The sequence below is a fragment of the Tupaia chinensis genome, unplaced genomic scaffold, assembly GCF_000334495.1.
Source record: "Tupaia chinensis unplaced genomic scaffold, TupChi_1.0 Scaffold000238_1, whole genome shotgun sequence".
In the NCBI taxonomy this organism is placed as follows: Eukaryota; Metazoa; Chordata; class Mammalia; order Scandentia; family Tupaiidae; genus Tupaia; species Tupaia belangeri.
In genome coordinates this window covers 8,111,529-8,126,374 of record NW_006159716.1, presented here as the reverse complement: position 1 = coordinate 8,126,374, position 14,846 = coordinate 8,111,529, and the positions used below count along the sequence as shown (strand labels likewise).

The window sequence follows — 14,846 nt, the reverse complement described above, 5'->3', positions numbered from 1 at the left end:
TCTTGCTTCACGTGGCCTTTCCTCTGTGGACATACGTCCCTGCTGTCTTGTCCTCTTTTTCTTTTTTTAAAGAATTACTTTATTTAACTTTATTTATTTATTTATTTTTATTTTTATTTGACCAGAGAAGGACAGAGCGAGCGAGTGAAAGAGAGAGAGGGAAAGTGAGAAAGCAAGTCACCACGTCCAGGACTCAAACCGCGGTCGGTCATGTGGGAGTCCAGCGCCCTTAACCACCACTCCACCTGCCAGCCCTGGTCACTTCCTCTTCTTACAAGAACACCAGTCCTACCAGCTTAGGGATAGGACCTTATGATCTCACTTCACATTTTTTTTTTTTTTAGAGAGAGAGATTTTTGCTACAGGGCACATGCACTTGCTGGAGAGACAGAGGTAGAAAGAGAGCGAGAAATCACCCCTGTGGGTGACGGTCACGTCGCAATCCCTTCGACTCCACTCTCCTCTTAGGATTTTGGGCACGCACACACACACACCCAGTGTGAGTTTTAAGCCACTACGTCCAGGACTCGAACCGCAGTTGACTATGTGGGAGTCCAGCGACGTAACCATTACGCCATCTGTTGGTGACCTCAGTCGCCTCCTTAAAGATCTGATTGCTGAATGCAATTACATGGCGAGTGAGAGCTTCAACATATGAAGTGGCAGCCGGGGGATTCAGACCAAGCAGGTCTCTCACCGGCTCAGTCACATGGTGGCTGAGGCTGGGAGGCCCCGGATAGCTCAGCTCGACTGGTCGCAGGAGGGGGCAGATGGAAGGCAGGGCTCCTCTGGACAGCTCTCTCTGCCAGACCCTCCATGGGGTCTGGACATCAGGGCAGCCAGACCTCTTGATGTGGCAGTTCACAGTCCCTGAGAGAAGCTGCCGGGCCTCGCCCCGCCTGTCGTCTGTGGAAGCCATGCCAGAGCCGGCCCACTGCTCTGTGGGAAGGTGTGGCTGTTGAGAGGGGGCTCCACTGGGCTGTTTTAGGAGACGGAACCAAGGTCCCAATAGAGGAGACCTAAGCCGTCCCTCCCTTCTCCCTGTCTCCCCACACCCCCTGCAGGAGCCTGGAGAGAAGCGGATTGTTCAGGAGCTGCTGGAGACGGAGCAGGCTTACGTGGCACGCCTCCACCTGCTGGACCAGGCCAGTGCCAGGACGTGCCCCGTCCCCAGCCCAGCACCAGGCGTCCCCACCCCACCTGGGAATTAGGTCTCCTGTGCTTGACTCCAGGGGGCTTTAACCCTTTAACCCTGGGCTGGAGTTGGGGTACCAGTCAGGGTTTCCTGGTGATTCCACCCTTGTTGCTTGGCCAGCCCCACATAGAGCAGAGGACAGACCGGTCAGTTCTCTCAGGGCCCGCGCATCCTCTCTGCCACCCCACCCCAAGGCGCCCTCAGCTGGAGGGTTAGATCACTGAGTGTCAGCACAGGGGGCGTTAGCTGTGAGGTCTGAGTCCACGACAGACCCAGGATAGGCCCGTTCTAGCACTCAGCCTTTGGCCGAGTCCCCGTGTGTCCAGGAGTTCGTTTGTCCATCTGCAAAATGGCCAGAACACACGCCCCACCCCCTTCCTGGAGCTCTTGTGAGGATGGCAGGAGATTAAGGAGGCGAAAGCCTGCAGGAAGCTGGAGAGGCCCCACCCTCCTGGGTGGGTGTGTGGCAAGTGTGCGGTGACAGTGAGTGACCAGGTGATGGTGGCGGCTGCAGGTGTTCTTCCAGGAGCTGCTGAAGGAGGCCCGCAGCAGCAAGGCCTTCCCCGAGGACGTGGTCAAGCTCATCTTCTCCAACATCTCCTCCATCTACCAGTTCCACGCACAGTTCTTCCTGCCAGAGCTGCAGCAGCGCCTGGACCACTGGTGAGGTTCCCAGGAGCCCCAAGGCCCCGGCTGCCGCCCTGGTTCAGCTCATTAGCCCTGGGCCTTTGCCCTGTGGCTCTGCAGTCTCCCCCTCTGAATAGGTCAGCCTGCCCAGCCAGGGGCTAGACAGACGAGACCTGAGAGGCGTGTGTGCATGTGTGGGTGTACATGAGTGTGTGAACGTGTGCATGCAAATGTGCACCTGTGTACGTGTGTGCATTCGGGCGGTACATGTGTGTGACCGTGTGAGAGTGTGTCCGGGGCAGAGGATGCAGCAGGTCTGCCAGGCTGAGTGACTTAGGAGGCCCTGGAAACAGTCCCAGCTGAGGGCTCCCTGCACGCCTAGCCTGGGCAACACCTGCCTCTCTCGGTCTTGACATTGGCCCACCGTGTGGTAATGGCCTCGTGGTTATTCTAGAAGCCCTCTTTGTTCAGAGATGACCGCTAAAACAATTACTTGGCTTAACCTCTTGCCACAGAAATGCTGTCATGTCTGGGATGTTCTTTAAAATTCTTTGGCAAAAAAGGATGTGGGTAGGTGTTTAACCCAGTGATGGGTATGCAGGGCTCCATCTTTATCAGGTTGTCGGAAAAGTCATGATGTGTTTTTCTTTTTTTTTTTTTTTTTTTTTGTTTTTTTTTTTGAGAGATTTTTTGCTATAGCGTGTGTGCGCTCGCCAGAAAGACAGAGACAGAGACAGAAAGTGAGAAATCACCTCCCAGGGAGGATGGCCATGCTGCAACCCCTTCTCTTCCATTCTTGAGCACGCACGCACATGCACCCGGTGTGAGTTTAAGCCACCAAGTCCGGGACTTGAACTGTGGTCAACTACCTGGGAGTCCAGTGACAAAGCCATTATGCCAACTACTGGTCCTGCAAAAAACTCTTAAAAAAAAAGAATTACGTTGAGGAGCCAGCAGCAGATGGCATAGTGGTTAAGGTGCTGTATTCCCACATGGCCAATCGCAGTTCAAGTCCTGGATCTGGTGGCTTGAAACTAACACCAGGCGCATAGGCGTGCATGCCCAAAACCCCAAGAGGAGAAGGGACTGTGGCATGACCATCCCCAATGGGGTGATTTCTCACTTTCCCTCTCTCTGGCGAGCGCATGTGATCTGTGGCAAAAACTAAAAACAAGACAAAATAGAAACAGCATCCGCCTTAGGAGACTCTCAGTCTAAGGTGGGGTGAGGATGGCATCACTCCAGCCCCATGCGGGCATCTAGAGAGCAGAGGAAAGACTGTTTGGGGTGTTCAGGGAGCCTGGCCTAACCTGGCCCTGCCTGGAGTCAAGAGAAACAGCCACTGGCTTAGGGCCATCCCTGGGTGCCCCTCCTGCAGGACGGCCACGCCCCGCATTGGCGATGTGATCCAGAAGCTGGCCCCGTTCCTGAAGATGTACAGCGAGTATGTCAAGAACTTCGAGCGAGCTGCCGAGCTCCTGGCCACCTGGATGGACAAGTCCCCACCCTTCCAGGAGGTTATCACCCGCATCCAGGTGAGTGGGGGACGAGTCTGCACGGCCACCCACGGCGTGCTCTGATTCAGTTTCCCCCGAGTGACCGTGGGCATCTCCCGGACTCAGCTGCTTCCACAGGCCTCAGCATCCCACACTCTGTGCCCCCCACCCTGGCCCTCGGAGCAGCCTGACCGGCACCACCCCCTCACCCTCCCCCATCGCTTCCCCATCCCTCCCCAAGAGCAGCGAGGCCTCGGGCAGCCTGACCCTGCAGCACCACATGCTGGAACCCGTGCAGAGAATCCCGCGCTATGAGCTGCTGCTCAAGGAATACGTCCAGAAGCTGCCTGCCCAGGCCCCAGACCGAGCCGATGCCCAGAGTGAGGACCCCCGGGGACCCAGAGGGCTGGGGGGCAGGACGAGCCACTCCCACCTACTTACTGAGCACCTGCTAAAACGGTCACGACCATCGTTCTTCAACACTGGCACTTCGTGGGCTCTAGCCATCCCAGTAACTGTGGCATGATGGTTAAGGCAGCTGGATCCCACATTGCCAGCAGCGCAGTTCAAGTCCTGGACTGGTGGCCTGCTTTCTAATGGCACCAGCAGGTGGTGTGGTGGTTTAGGGTGCTAGACTCCCACATGGCTGACCATGGTTCAAGTCTCAGACCTGGTGGCTTGCTTTCTAATGGGGTCAGCAGGTGGCATGGTGGTTGAGGTGGTGGATTCTCACATGGCTGACCATGGTTTGAGTCCTAAACCTGGAGGCTTGTTTTCCTACTTTCTCTTTTCCTCTCTCTCTCTCTCTAGTCAAATTAAACAAATAATTATGATGATAATAAATGAAATGAAATAAAATAATTCCTTTTCAAAAAGAAAGAAAAGAAAAACATGCTGGGCACGTAGGTGTGCATGCCCCAAATCCTAAGTGGAAAATGGAGAGAAGGGAGTGAGGCGTGGCTATCCCCCGGCTTTCCTTCTCTCCATCTCTCTCTCTCTCGCTCTCTCTCTCTCACTCTCTCTCGCTCTCTCTCGCTCTCTCTGGCACGTACACATACACTGTAACAAAATTTTTTTTTCGGAGAGGTTTTTTGCTATAGGGCACGTGTGCTCTCCAGACAGACAGAGAGAGACAGAGAGACAGAAAGCAAGAAATCACCCCCCAGGAGGGATGGTCACGCAGCAATCCTTTCTCCCCCATTCTCCTCTCGGGATCTTGGGCACGCACGCACACGCGCCTGGCGTGAGTTCTAAGCCACCGGGTCCGGGATGCGAACCGCGGTTGACTATGTGGGAGTCCAGCGACATAGCCATTACGCTAACTGCTGGCTCCCCACTGTAACAATTTTTTAAAAAATGTAAAGGGGGGATGGGGAATGGTCATGGTGTAATCTCTCTCCTCTATTTTTTTCCTGCTTTGGGATTTGGGGCTCACACACATGCACCCGGCATGTTTCTCAAGTCATCAGACCCAGGATTTGAACCATGTGGTTAGCTGTGTGGGATCTGGCCACCTTAACCAGGGGCTGACCCATCATCGGCCTTTTTTTTTAGGTTTTTGCCATAGAGCATATGCACTTGTCAGAGACAGGCAGAGAAGACAGAGAGGGAAAGTGAGAACTCACCCCCAGAGAGGAGGGCCCTCTCCTCCATTCTCCCCTTGGGATTTCAGGCATGCATGCACAGGTGCCCTGTGTCATTTTCAAGCCATTGGGTCTGGAACTTGAGTCGCAGTTGGCCATGGGGGAGTCCAACGTCTTCACCACCACACCATCTGCCAGCCCCACCGTTAGCCTTTTTTATTTTTATTTATTTTTTTTAACAGACAAGGACTTGGAATGCCCAGAGAGGTTGCTCCAGGTCTTGTAGCCAGGAAAGAACAGAGCTGGGATTTGAACCTATGCCTACGTGATGCCAGAGCCGTGCTCCTTCCACAGCCGTCTCTGAATCTGGCTTAGTGTAGGGAGCAGTGAAAGTCAGGGAAGCCAAACGCCTAAGTCTTACCTTTTGGCGAGCATTTTAGCGGTGCCCAGGACTTCCACCCTGGTGGGAAACAGCCCCCACCACCCAGACATCCCGTGTGCTGGCCGCATAGGCGGGCCTCTCCTGGGGTGTCCTGGCAGGAACTGAGGCAGCCTCCTTATGCTTTGAGAACCCCCTGCCCCAGATGCTCAGGGAGTGACTCTGGCCCTGCTCCCTCCCAGAAGCCCTGGACATGATCTTCTCCGCAGCGCAGCACTCCAACGCAGCCATCAAGGAGATGGTGACCAGCCGAGCCCTGGGGGCCTGTCCTCTCCCCCACATTACGCTGTGACCCTACTGCTGCCCTCCCCCACAAGGAACCCGGCCAGCCTCGGCTGACGGTGCACCCCTGTCCCAGGAGCGGCTGCAGGACCTGTGGGAGGTGTACCAGCGCCTGGGCCTCGAGGACGACATAGTGGACCCCTCCAACACCCTGCTGCGTGAGGGCCCGGTCCTCAAGATCTCCTTCCGCCGCAGCGACCCTTTGGAGCGCTACCTCTTCTTGGTAGGAGGGTGCTGGGCGCGCCGTGCCGCCCTGGGGAGGGGAGTGCCCCGCCACTCTGCCCAGGTCCCGCCTGCCTGGCCTCTGTCTGGCATGGCACCGGAAACCTCCTGCCTGTCTGTCCTCCTGTGCTTTGGCGCTGATGACTGGAAAGGTCACGAGCTGCCTCCAGGCCTCGGGGATTCCCACCCGCGGTTTTCCACTGCAGCTGGTGTGCTGGTCTGTCTGGCTGCAGCCCTGGGGTGTTGACCCTGCTCCGGAGAGTGCACAGCGGGAGGGACCTGGGTTAGCTACCAAGAACTGCCCTGGGTCTGGGGGAGGGCCCAGCAGTCTCTCCTAAGCTCCCACCACCCTGGGCCCCCGTGAAAAGGCCTCATAGACTTCTGAGATTTGCTGTGGTCCCTCAAGGCCAGGTAGGGTGACCTTTCAGTGACTGTCCTAGTGGGGCTGGGAGCTAAATGGCTCCTTCCGCATCACCATGACGTCCTGTGAGCTGGCTCAGGGTGGGGAGAGGGAGGGGTCGTGGGGATGCTCCGCACACACTCTGGGAGCCTGCGGACCCCGGTCCTGTCCCGCCACTGCCCACGCTCACGGCCCTGTCCCCTGCAGTTCAACAACATGCTGCTCTACTGCGTGCCCAGGGTCATCCAGGTGGGCGCCCACTTCCAGGTGAGGACGCGCATCGACGTGGCCGGGATGAAGGTGAGGGGCCCCCACCACAGGAGGCTGCACGCTGAGAGTGGGACTGAGTGGGGCAGCGAGAGAGGACGCAGGTCCTGGGCACTGCGGAGATGGGAACGTAGCCTGTGTGGGCTCCCAGCTCTTGCGCCCAGGCTTTGCCTGGTCCCCACAGGTCCAGCCCACTCCTAGGGCAGTGCTTGACCCTACTCAGCCCCAGTCTGCTCTCCTTCCAACTGCAGCCCTGCTTAACTAAACTGCCACGCGGGCACCATTCCCTGAGCGTCCTGTTAGATCCAGGGTCTGAGTGGGGAGATCAGGGTGGGGCCTGAGAACCTGCATTTCTTTTTTTAGAGAGATTTTGCTACAGGGCAGGTGCACTTGCCAGAGAGACAGAGAGAGACAGACAGTGGGAAATCACCCCCCCCCAGGGCAGATGCCACACCGCAGTCTCTCCTCTGTTCTCCTCTGGAGATCTTGGGCGCGCACGTACACACGCCTGGTATGAGTTTCAAGCCACTGGGTCTGGGACTCAAACTGCAGTGGACTATGTGGAAGCCAGTGCCTTAACCACTATGCCACCTGCTGGCCCCAGAGAGCCTGCATTTCCAAGCAGCTCTCGAAGATTCTGGTAACGGGTACCCAGACCACATTTTGAGCAGGAAAGGTCTGCAGTGTCAGCTGTAGGCTTGTGTGTGTCCCCATCCAAAGGTGGCCGTAGGGACAGCAATCCGTAATAGTGCCCATTGATCGAGCTGGCCCTGCACCATCTGTCATGTCCTCATAACAGCCCTACGACAGAGGGACTAGGCTTTTTTTCTAATTGCCAAAGGGCCTGTGTGCTTACCAGAGGGAGATAGAGAGAGAAAGAGAAAGCACCCTCCAAAGTGGTGTGGTCACACTGCAATCCCTTCTCCACTTCTCCATTCTTTTGGGATTTGGGGCATGCGTGCATGTGCGTGTACACATACACACACACACACACACACACACACACACACACCCCTCTACCTGTGTGGCAGGCATGCAGTTCCATCCAGCTCCCGTACCCACTAGACTGCAGGGCTGGATTCCTGAATATTTTAATTAATGTTTTAAAAATAATTCTGGGGCCAACTGGGAATGTGGAGGTTAAAGCAGCTGGATCACATGGCTGAGTCTGTGGTTTGAGTCCCGGACCCAGCAGCTGGAAAAACACTCTGAGTGCATGTGTGTGCATGCCCACAGTCCCAAGAAAAGAATGGAGGAGAAGGATTGTTATGTGACCATCCTTCCAGGGGCTGGGGTAATTTCTCACTTTCCTTCTTGGTCTCTGGTGAGTGCACATGCCCTATTAAAAAAAAAAAAAAAAAAAGGAAGAAGAAGAAAGAAACCTGGATCCCTGCAGCTTGAAAATCATGCCAGACGTGTGCGTGCATTGCCCACAGTCCTGCTGGGATGGAGAAGAGGAGAAGGAATTGCGGCATGGCCATGCCCCATTAGGTGGTGCTTTCCCTGCCTCTCTCTCTAGCAAGTATATGCACCCACTGGTGATTTTTAAAAAAATTTTTTTTAAAAACCACCTTTTTTTTTTTTTGAGAGGTTTTTGCTATAGGGCACGTGTGCTCACCAGAAAGACAGAGAGACAGAGAAACAGAAAGCGAGAAATCATCCCCCAGGGGGATGGCCACACCGTAATCCCTTCTCCTCCATTCTCTTCTTGGGATCTTGGGCACGCACGCACACGCACACACGCCCAGCGTAAATTTAAGCCACCGGGTCCGGGACTTGAACCGCAGTCAACTACATGGGAGTTTAGTGACATAGCCATTATGCTAACTGTTGATCCCAAACCCACTTTTCTAAGCTAAGCAACTTGCTTAACAATTGCAGTTTGAGTGACCAGGCCAGCTCTTAGGGACTCAGGTGAGACAGAGTCTAGAACCTCTGTCTCTGACATAATCGCCATGCCGTCGCCCCCATGCCATGGTCCTTTCTCTTCTATTCTCCTCTTGAGATTCTGGGCACACACACAGGCACCCCGTGTGATTTTAAAGCTGCTGAGTCCAGAACTTGAACTGCTCTCTGAGCTATTGGGGATCCAGGGCCTTAACCACCATGCCACCTACTAGTCCCAGAATATGTTTTATTATTATTATTTTATTTTCAGATGTTTTTACCAGAGGGTGCATGCACTTGCTGGAGAGAGAGAGAGAGAGAGAGAGAGATACAGAGACATGGTGCAGAGCTGTTCGCCAGCACCGTGTCCGTGCAGGAAGCAGCTTCTGCCTTGGGGGTTGGAGGCAGGACTGGCTTCCAGTCACCACAGCAGTTTCCAATGGCCTCTGACCTCTTGGCTTCATCATCCCTGCTCCGCAAAGTCTGACGTGGTCTTAACGTGTCGCCCTCCAGCCCAGAAGGAAGAGGTGCTGACGTGCGCGCCTAGGGTCTCCACGTAGGGCGGGGCGGATGGTGCATTTCACAAACGTCCGCGTAGGAGAAGGTGCCCCCTCCGGCGGTCAGCAGATCTGCCCAGCGGTACAATGGCATAGCTCGTGCAGTCACAGCGAGGACTGTCCAGCAGAGGGCAGTCGACCATCCTGTTCCGACAATTGCGGATATTATGCCGACCTGCCGACAGATGTCAGTAAAGTGTATTGAGGAAGGCTGTCCTTTTCTAATGGACACAAAGGCACCCCGTGGACTAGCAGGGCACTGCAGGGCCAGGACCTGGGGAGAGTGGTTGCAAGCAAGCGCAGGAGAGCGAGGGAAACTGAACTCTCCAAACCTAACTGGGAGCTGGAAGCCCCTGTGTGGATGCCCTGGGGTGCCTGGACTCTCAGGCCAGGAGCTCCTTTTGTGTCAGAAGTATTGGATTTTTCCTACTTCTGGACCGACTTCTCCCTTCTCTCTCTCCCCTCTCCGTGACCTGCCACAGAATCTTGCCAGATTTCCCCATACTATTCCATAATTAGAAACCTCTTCTTGGGGACCAGCAGGTGGATGGTGGTTAAAGTACTAGACTCCCACATGGCCAGCCATAGTTTGAGTCCTGGACCTGGTGGCTTGCTGCTTGCTTTCTCTCTGTCTCTCTGGTCAAATGAAAATAAATAAATAAAATTAAAATTAAATAAATACTGAACGTGGGTGGATCCCACATGGCTGACGGTGTGGTTCAAGTCCCAAACATGGAGGTTTGAAAAACATACTAGGCGTACCCACAGGTGGCATGGTGGTTAAGGTGCTGGACTCCCACGTGACTGACCGTGTCTCAGGTCCTGGACCCGGCGGCTTGCTTTCTCACTTTCTCTCTCCCTCTCTGGTGAGCACATGTGCCCTACAGCAATTTTTAATAATAAGAATAAATTTTTTAAAAATTACCGGAGCTCAAGGTCCCATGTGCTTAGGGTGAGGCCTCATTGCAGGATCCGAGAAGCGGTGAGCAAGCTTCCCAGTGCTGCCCACAAATTTGAATTGTCCCTCGGGCACAGTCCACTGCTCCACTCCCAGTGCCATGCCTGGGGGGTGGCAAGTCTGAGCGAACACCCTCCCTCTGCCCCTGCAGGTGCGGGAGCTGACTGACGTCGAGTTCCCCCACTCCTTCCTGGTGTCCGGGAAGCAGCGCACCCTGGAGCTGCAAGCCCGGTAAGCAGGGGAGCCGGGGTCACGCCAGGCGGGTGCTGGGGGCCGTGCTCCTCAACACCTGTGTTCATTTCCCAAGCAGGTCCCGGGAGGAGATGGTTTCCTGGGTGCAGGTACTGAATGCTCCAGGGCTCCTAGTCCTCTGGCCCTAGCATGCTCAGGCTGAGGGGGGAGGGGGTGTCTGTGCGCGTGCACGCATGTGTGTGTCTGCTCCCTCACCTGGCGTGCCCGGCTGCTTTGTACTCTGTGGTAGTGTGGAGTCAGACCTGGGTTCGAATCTTGCTGCCCCACTGCATAGCTGGGTGGGCTGGAATAAGTCACTTAACCTCTCTGAAAACCTCAGTTTTCACATCTGCAATCCGGGGCTGATACTTTCTCCTCCCTAAATCAGCCCAAGTGTGCTTAGAATCTCGTTCCTGGCACCCAGTGGCTTCCATGGTGTGAGAGTGCTTGGGTGGATGGACAGAGGAACGAGGCCCGGCACCCCCGCACACACGCTCCCAACCTTCCCTCTTCCCAGGCCTGCCAGGCAGCCATCGACCAGATTGAGAAGCGGAATGAAACCTTCAAGGCTGCGGTCCAGGGACCCGAGGGAGACGCCCAGGAGCAGGAGGTAAGTGAGCCTTTTGCATCCCTCCTAGAGCCCCCTGCTCCAGACAGGGCTCGTTTCTCTGCTCCACCCAGGTCAGGTCAGAAGGCAGGGCCCGCCACCACCAGGAATGACACGAAGATCTGGAGAAGTCCCCTCATCTGCCGCCCTTCTCCCCCTCCTCAGTGACCCGGTGCCAAAGTGCCCCATTAGCAAGAATGTCACTGGGGAGCGTCCGTGCACAAGTGTCCCGGGAGGTTTTCACGGCTGGTGCACGTAACTCTGGCCACAGCCATGGCGCTGTCAGGGGCTTGAAGGTCCCCGAGTCCTGAGAAAGGGGGATGCGGTGAGGACAAGGGAGAAGGTGGCCTGAGCTGAGATTTGAGGTCTGAACTCTGGTTCTCTGTGACTTGGTGAGCCACTTGACTTCTCTGGGCCTCAGCTTCCCCACCTGTAGAACAGGAATCGTGACTGCCCTATCATGAGGTCTTTATAGTTCAGTCAGCTTCGCGTGGACATCAGGAAGCCCAACAGAACCCTTGTCACAGGGAAGTGAGCACCCCCTGCCTGACTCCCCTCCGCCCACAGCTGCAGACTGAGGAGCTGGGCCTCCGGGCACCACAGTGGGTCCGGGACAAGATGGTGACCATGTGCATGCGCTGCCAGGAGCCCTTCAACGCCCTGACGCGCCGTCGCCACCACTGCCGGGCCTGCGGCTACGTGAGTATCCTTGCTGCCACTCTTGCCTCCACCTAGCCCACTTAGGCCTCCTCTGGCCCATCTGGGCCTCACCTGTCCCACCTCGACCTCCACCTGTTCCACCTGGCCTCTACCTGTCTCACCTGGCTTCCACCTATCCCACCTGAGCTTCATCTGTCCCACTTGGCCTCTACCTGTCCCACCTGAACCTCCACCTGTCTCACCTGGCCTCCACCTGTCTCACCTGAGCCTCCACCTGTCCCATCTGGGCCTTACCTGCCCCACCTGGGCCTTACCTGCCCCACCTGGGCCTCACCTGCTCTACTTGGGCCTCACCTGCTCTACTTGGGCCTCACCTGCTCTACTTGGGCCTCGCCTACTCCACCTAGATGCCTACCTGCCCCACCTAGGCTTTCACCTGCCCCACCTAGGCCTTCCTCGTCCCAGGTCAGGCCCTGCTCTCTCCCTCCTGGCCAACCCTCTGGCCTTAGCCAAGGCAGCTCAGCAGCATCAGGGCTGATTGTGCCAGGTCTTCACGGTGTGCACTCTGAAGCAGGGGCATTTTACCGATGGGAAATGGGGCTCAGAGGGTTAAATAACTTGTTCAGGACAGCCCCCCACTTCCTTGGCCCATAGACCTACCCTATTAATTCACCTGCAAGGTCCCCAGGACCAGGAACTGTTCTTTAGGTCTGGGCTGGGGCACCCAAACCCTTTGACCCCCTCAGGCCTTACACCCACACCCTCACCAGCCCCATCCTGTTAGTGCCCACCGCCCACCACCCCTGAGCAGCCTGGGCTACCCTAGTCCTCAGCACGCCGGCCCTGACTGCTTGCTAACTGCCCACCTGTTCAGGCCTCAGGTCCCCCACCTGCCCCGTGGGGTGGCGTGCCTGCCGTCAGGGTGCTGGGGAGGGTTCAGCATGGAAGCTTCTCTCCCAGCCCTCTGCTCCCACTCCTCTTCCTTCCCCTGCCCCGTCGCCAAGGCAGGGCCCGCCAGCAGAGTGAGCCGCTAGCTGACGGAGGTAGGAACCATGTCTTCTCCTCTCCCCCTCAGCAGCCCACGCTGGTTGGAAGGCACAGATTTGCTCTGATTTATTTTCACTTTTAGTTTTTTGCTATAGGACACCTGCACTCACAGAAATCCCCCACCTGGGGGGATGGCCACGCCAGAGTTCCTTCTCCAGTTTCCTTTTGGGATTTTGGGCACACGTGCACATGTGCCCTATGTGCTTTTCAAGCCACCAGGTCAGGAACTTGGATTGCACGGCTGGCCATGTGGGGTCCAGTGCCTTAACCTCCACGCCACCCGCTGCGCTCGAGCTGTCCTCTGTGGGTATCATAACCCGTCATTCACTGGCCAACACAGAGCCCTCTGCTGCTGTGTCTTTAATAACCTCCAGGGGGCAGGAGCGGTCTGGCTAGATGGGTTGGGGCCAATCTGGGAGGTGTCCCTCAAATGTGTCAAGTTGCAATCAAGACACAGTAAATGTCTAAGCTCAGGACACACCTACATGAGATGCAAATGATGAATTATATCCCAAAGCCAAATAGCAAGGATCTGGGAACTAGCTACTGTTCTAGGTGACTCACTCCTGTGATTAAGAGTTGACTCAACTCACACTTGCAACCTCGTAAGTCGTTCCTAAAAGTTTATTCAAAATAATGGAGAAATGCAAAGAGGCACAAAGAATAACAAACACCCCTGTGCCTACTTAAGCTATAAACTGCTCTGGCTGAAGACATCAAATATTCCGACGACCAGACGGAACATATGATCCTTGCTCCGATTTCGAATCAGGGAGAAGAAACGTAGGTCATTATGGGGACCGCGGGAGAAATTCGATCTTGAGTCAAATATAGATAATAATATTGTATTGGTGTGAAAATTACAGCTAGGTTGAAGAATGCCTTTGTTCTCTTTTTTTTCTCATAGATTTTTTTTCTGCTATAGAGCACGTGTGTTCACCAGAGAGACAGACAGTGAGAGGGAAAGTGAGGAATCACCCCCCAGGATGGATGGCCACACCACAATCCCTCCTTCTCTATTCTCCTGGGATCTCGGGCATGCACACACACGTGCCCAGTGTGATTTTCAAGTCGGGTCTAGGACTCGAACCACTGTCAGCCATTTGGGAATCTGGCAACGTAACTGCTACGCCCTCTGCTGGCCCCAATGTCCTTGTTCTTAGGAGATACCAGCTACATAACCGAGGGGAAGCTGTCATGTGATGGTAATTTATACTCAAATGGTTCAGAAAAAAAATACATACACACAGAGAGAATGCAAATATGGCAAAAATGTTAACTGGTAAATTTGGTAGCAGGGTATCACTGTACTGGGTTTTCCTTTTGTTTTTTTCTTAGGGCACATGCGCTCACCAGAGAGAGGCAGAGAGAGAGAAAGTGAGAACTCATCCTCCCACGGGGGGTGGTCACACCGCTGTCTTTTCTCCTCCCTCCATTTTCCTCTCAAGATTTTGGGCCCGTGTGCACTCAGGCCTCGCATGGTTCCCAGCCGCTAGGTCCTGGACTCGAACTGCCCAGCCATATGGGTTCCAGCACCTTCACCTCCTGCCGGCCCTGTTCTTTCCATTTGTAGTTTGAACATTTTCAAAATAAAAAATTAGTGGAGGAGGAAAAAAAGATCTAATTACATTGAAAAGTTTAAATATCTCAACCTGATACCACAGGCCTCCTGAGGAGGGGCAGCCCGGGGCAGTCCCGGGCTGAGTGTGGTGCCCTGTTCCCGGGTCAGGGCGGCCCGTGCGCTGTACCTCCGTGCGAGAGTCGTGAGTCATCCTTTCGGTGGTTCGGGTGCCCAGTTTCTGTCTCCCTCACCTGCCAGACAGGAATCCTATGAGGGCGGGGCAGGCCGGGCCACACACCCTGCTGGGCACCGAGGCCCCGGAAAAGCGCCTGCCTGTGAGCGACCTCCTCCCCCTGCCTTTCTCTCGCCCCCACTTCCAAGCCTGCAGCCCGGACTCCCTGACACCCGCGTCTCCTCCTTAGCTGTTCTTGCAGCTCCTCGTTTCCGTCCAAGTCTTCTCGGGCCTCTTTTGCCTGGTCTCCACCAGCCTTTTGGGGGCTTCCCTGGGAGGGCCAGGGCTGGGCCCCACCACCGAGTCCCATGGCCCGTCTTCCTGGCAAGGCACAAGCAGCCCAACCTCTCCTGTTAAGAGCGCTGCTCTGGGGGCGAGGAATGCAAACTTTGCATGGAGCTCGGGGGAAGACACACCTTGTCTGTTAGCTGTGCCGCCCTGGGCAAGGGCCTGTCCTCTCTGGGCGGCGTGGTCTCAGGCCCCGCCGCTCCGGCCCCCCTCCCCAGGTGGTGTGTGCCAGGTGCTCCGACTACAGAGCTCCGCTGAAATACGACGACAACCGGCCCAACCGCGTCTGCTTCCACTGCTACACCTT

At 55.7% G+C, this 14,846-nt stretch overlaps 1 protein-coding gene across 1 annotated transcript in view; it reads left to right on the top strand.

Annotated features, from left to right (window-relative positions):
* The window catches only part of FGD2 (FYVE, RhoGEF and PH domain containing 2), a 45,563-nt gene that overhangs the window by 10,098 nt on the left and 20,619 nt on the right, over positions 1-14,846 (top strand). The window contains exons 4-15 of the mRNA XM_006148670.3: positions 1,065-1,145; positions 1,710-1,858; positions 3,201-3,357; positions 3,560-3,698; positions 5,523-5,581; positions 5,699-5,845; positions 6,452-6,544; positions 10,065-10,144; positions 10,224-10,254; positions 10,662-10,754; positions 11,319-11,450; positions 14,758-14,844. Coding sequence (XP_006148732.1) covers positions 1,065-1,145; positions 1,710-1,858; positions 3,201-3,357; positions 3,560-3,698; positions 5,523-5,581; positions 5,699-5,845; positions 6,452-6,544; positions 10,065-10,144; positions 10,224-10,254; positions 10,662-10,754; positions 11,319-11,450; positions 14,758-14,844 — 1,248 coding nt within the window. The remainder of the gene's footprint in view (positions 1-1,064; positions 1,146-1,709; positions 1,859-3,200; positions 3,358-3,559; positions 3,699-5,522; positions 5,582-5,698; positions 5,846-6,451; positions 6,545-10,064; positions 10,145-10,223; positions 10,255-10,661; positions 10,755-11,318; positions 11,451-14,757; positions 14,845-14,846) is intronic.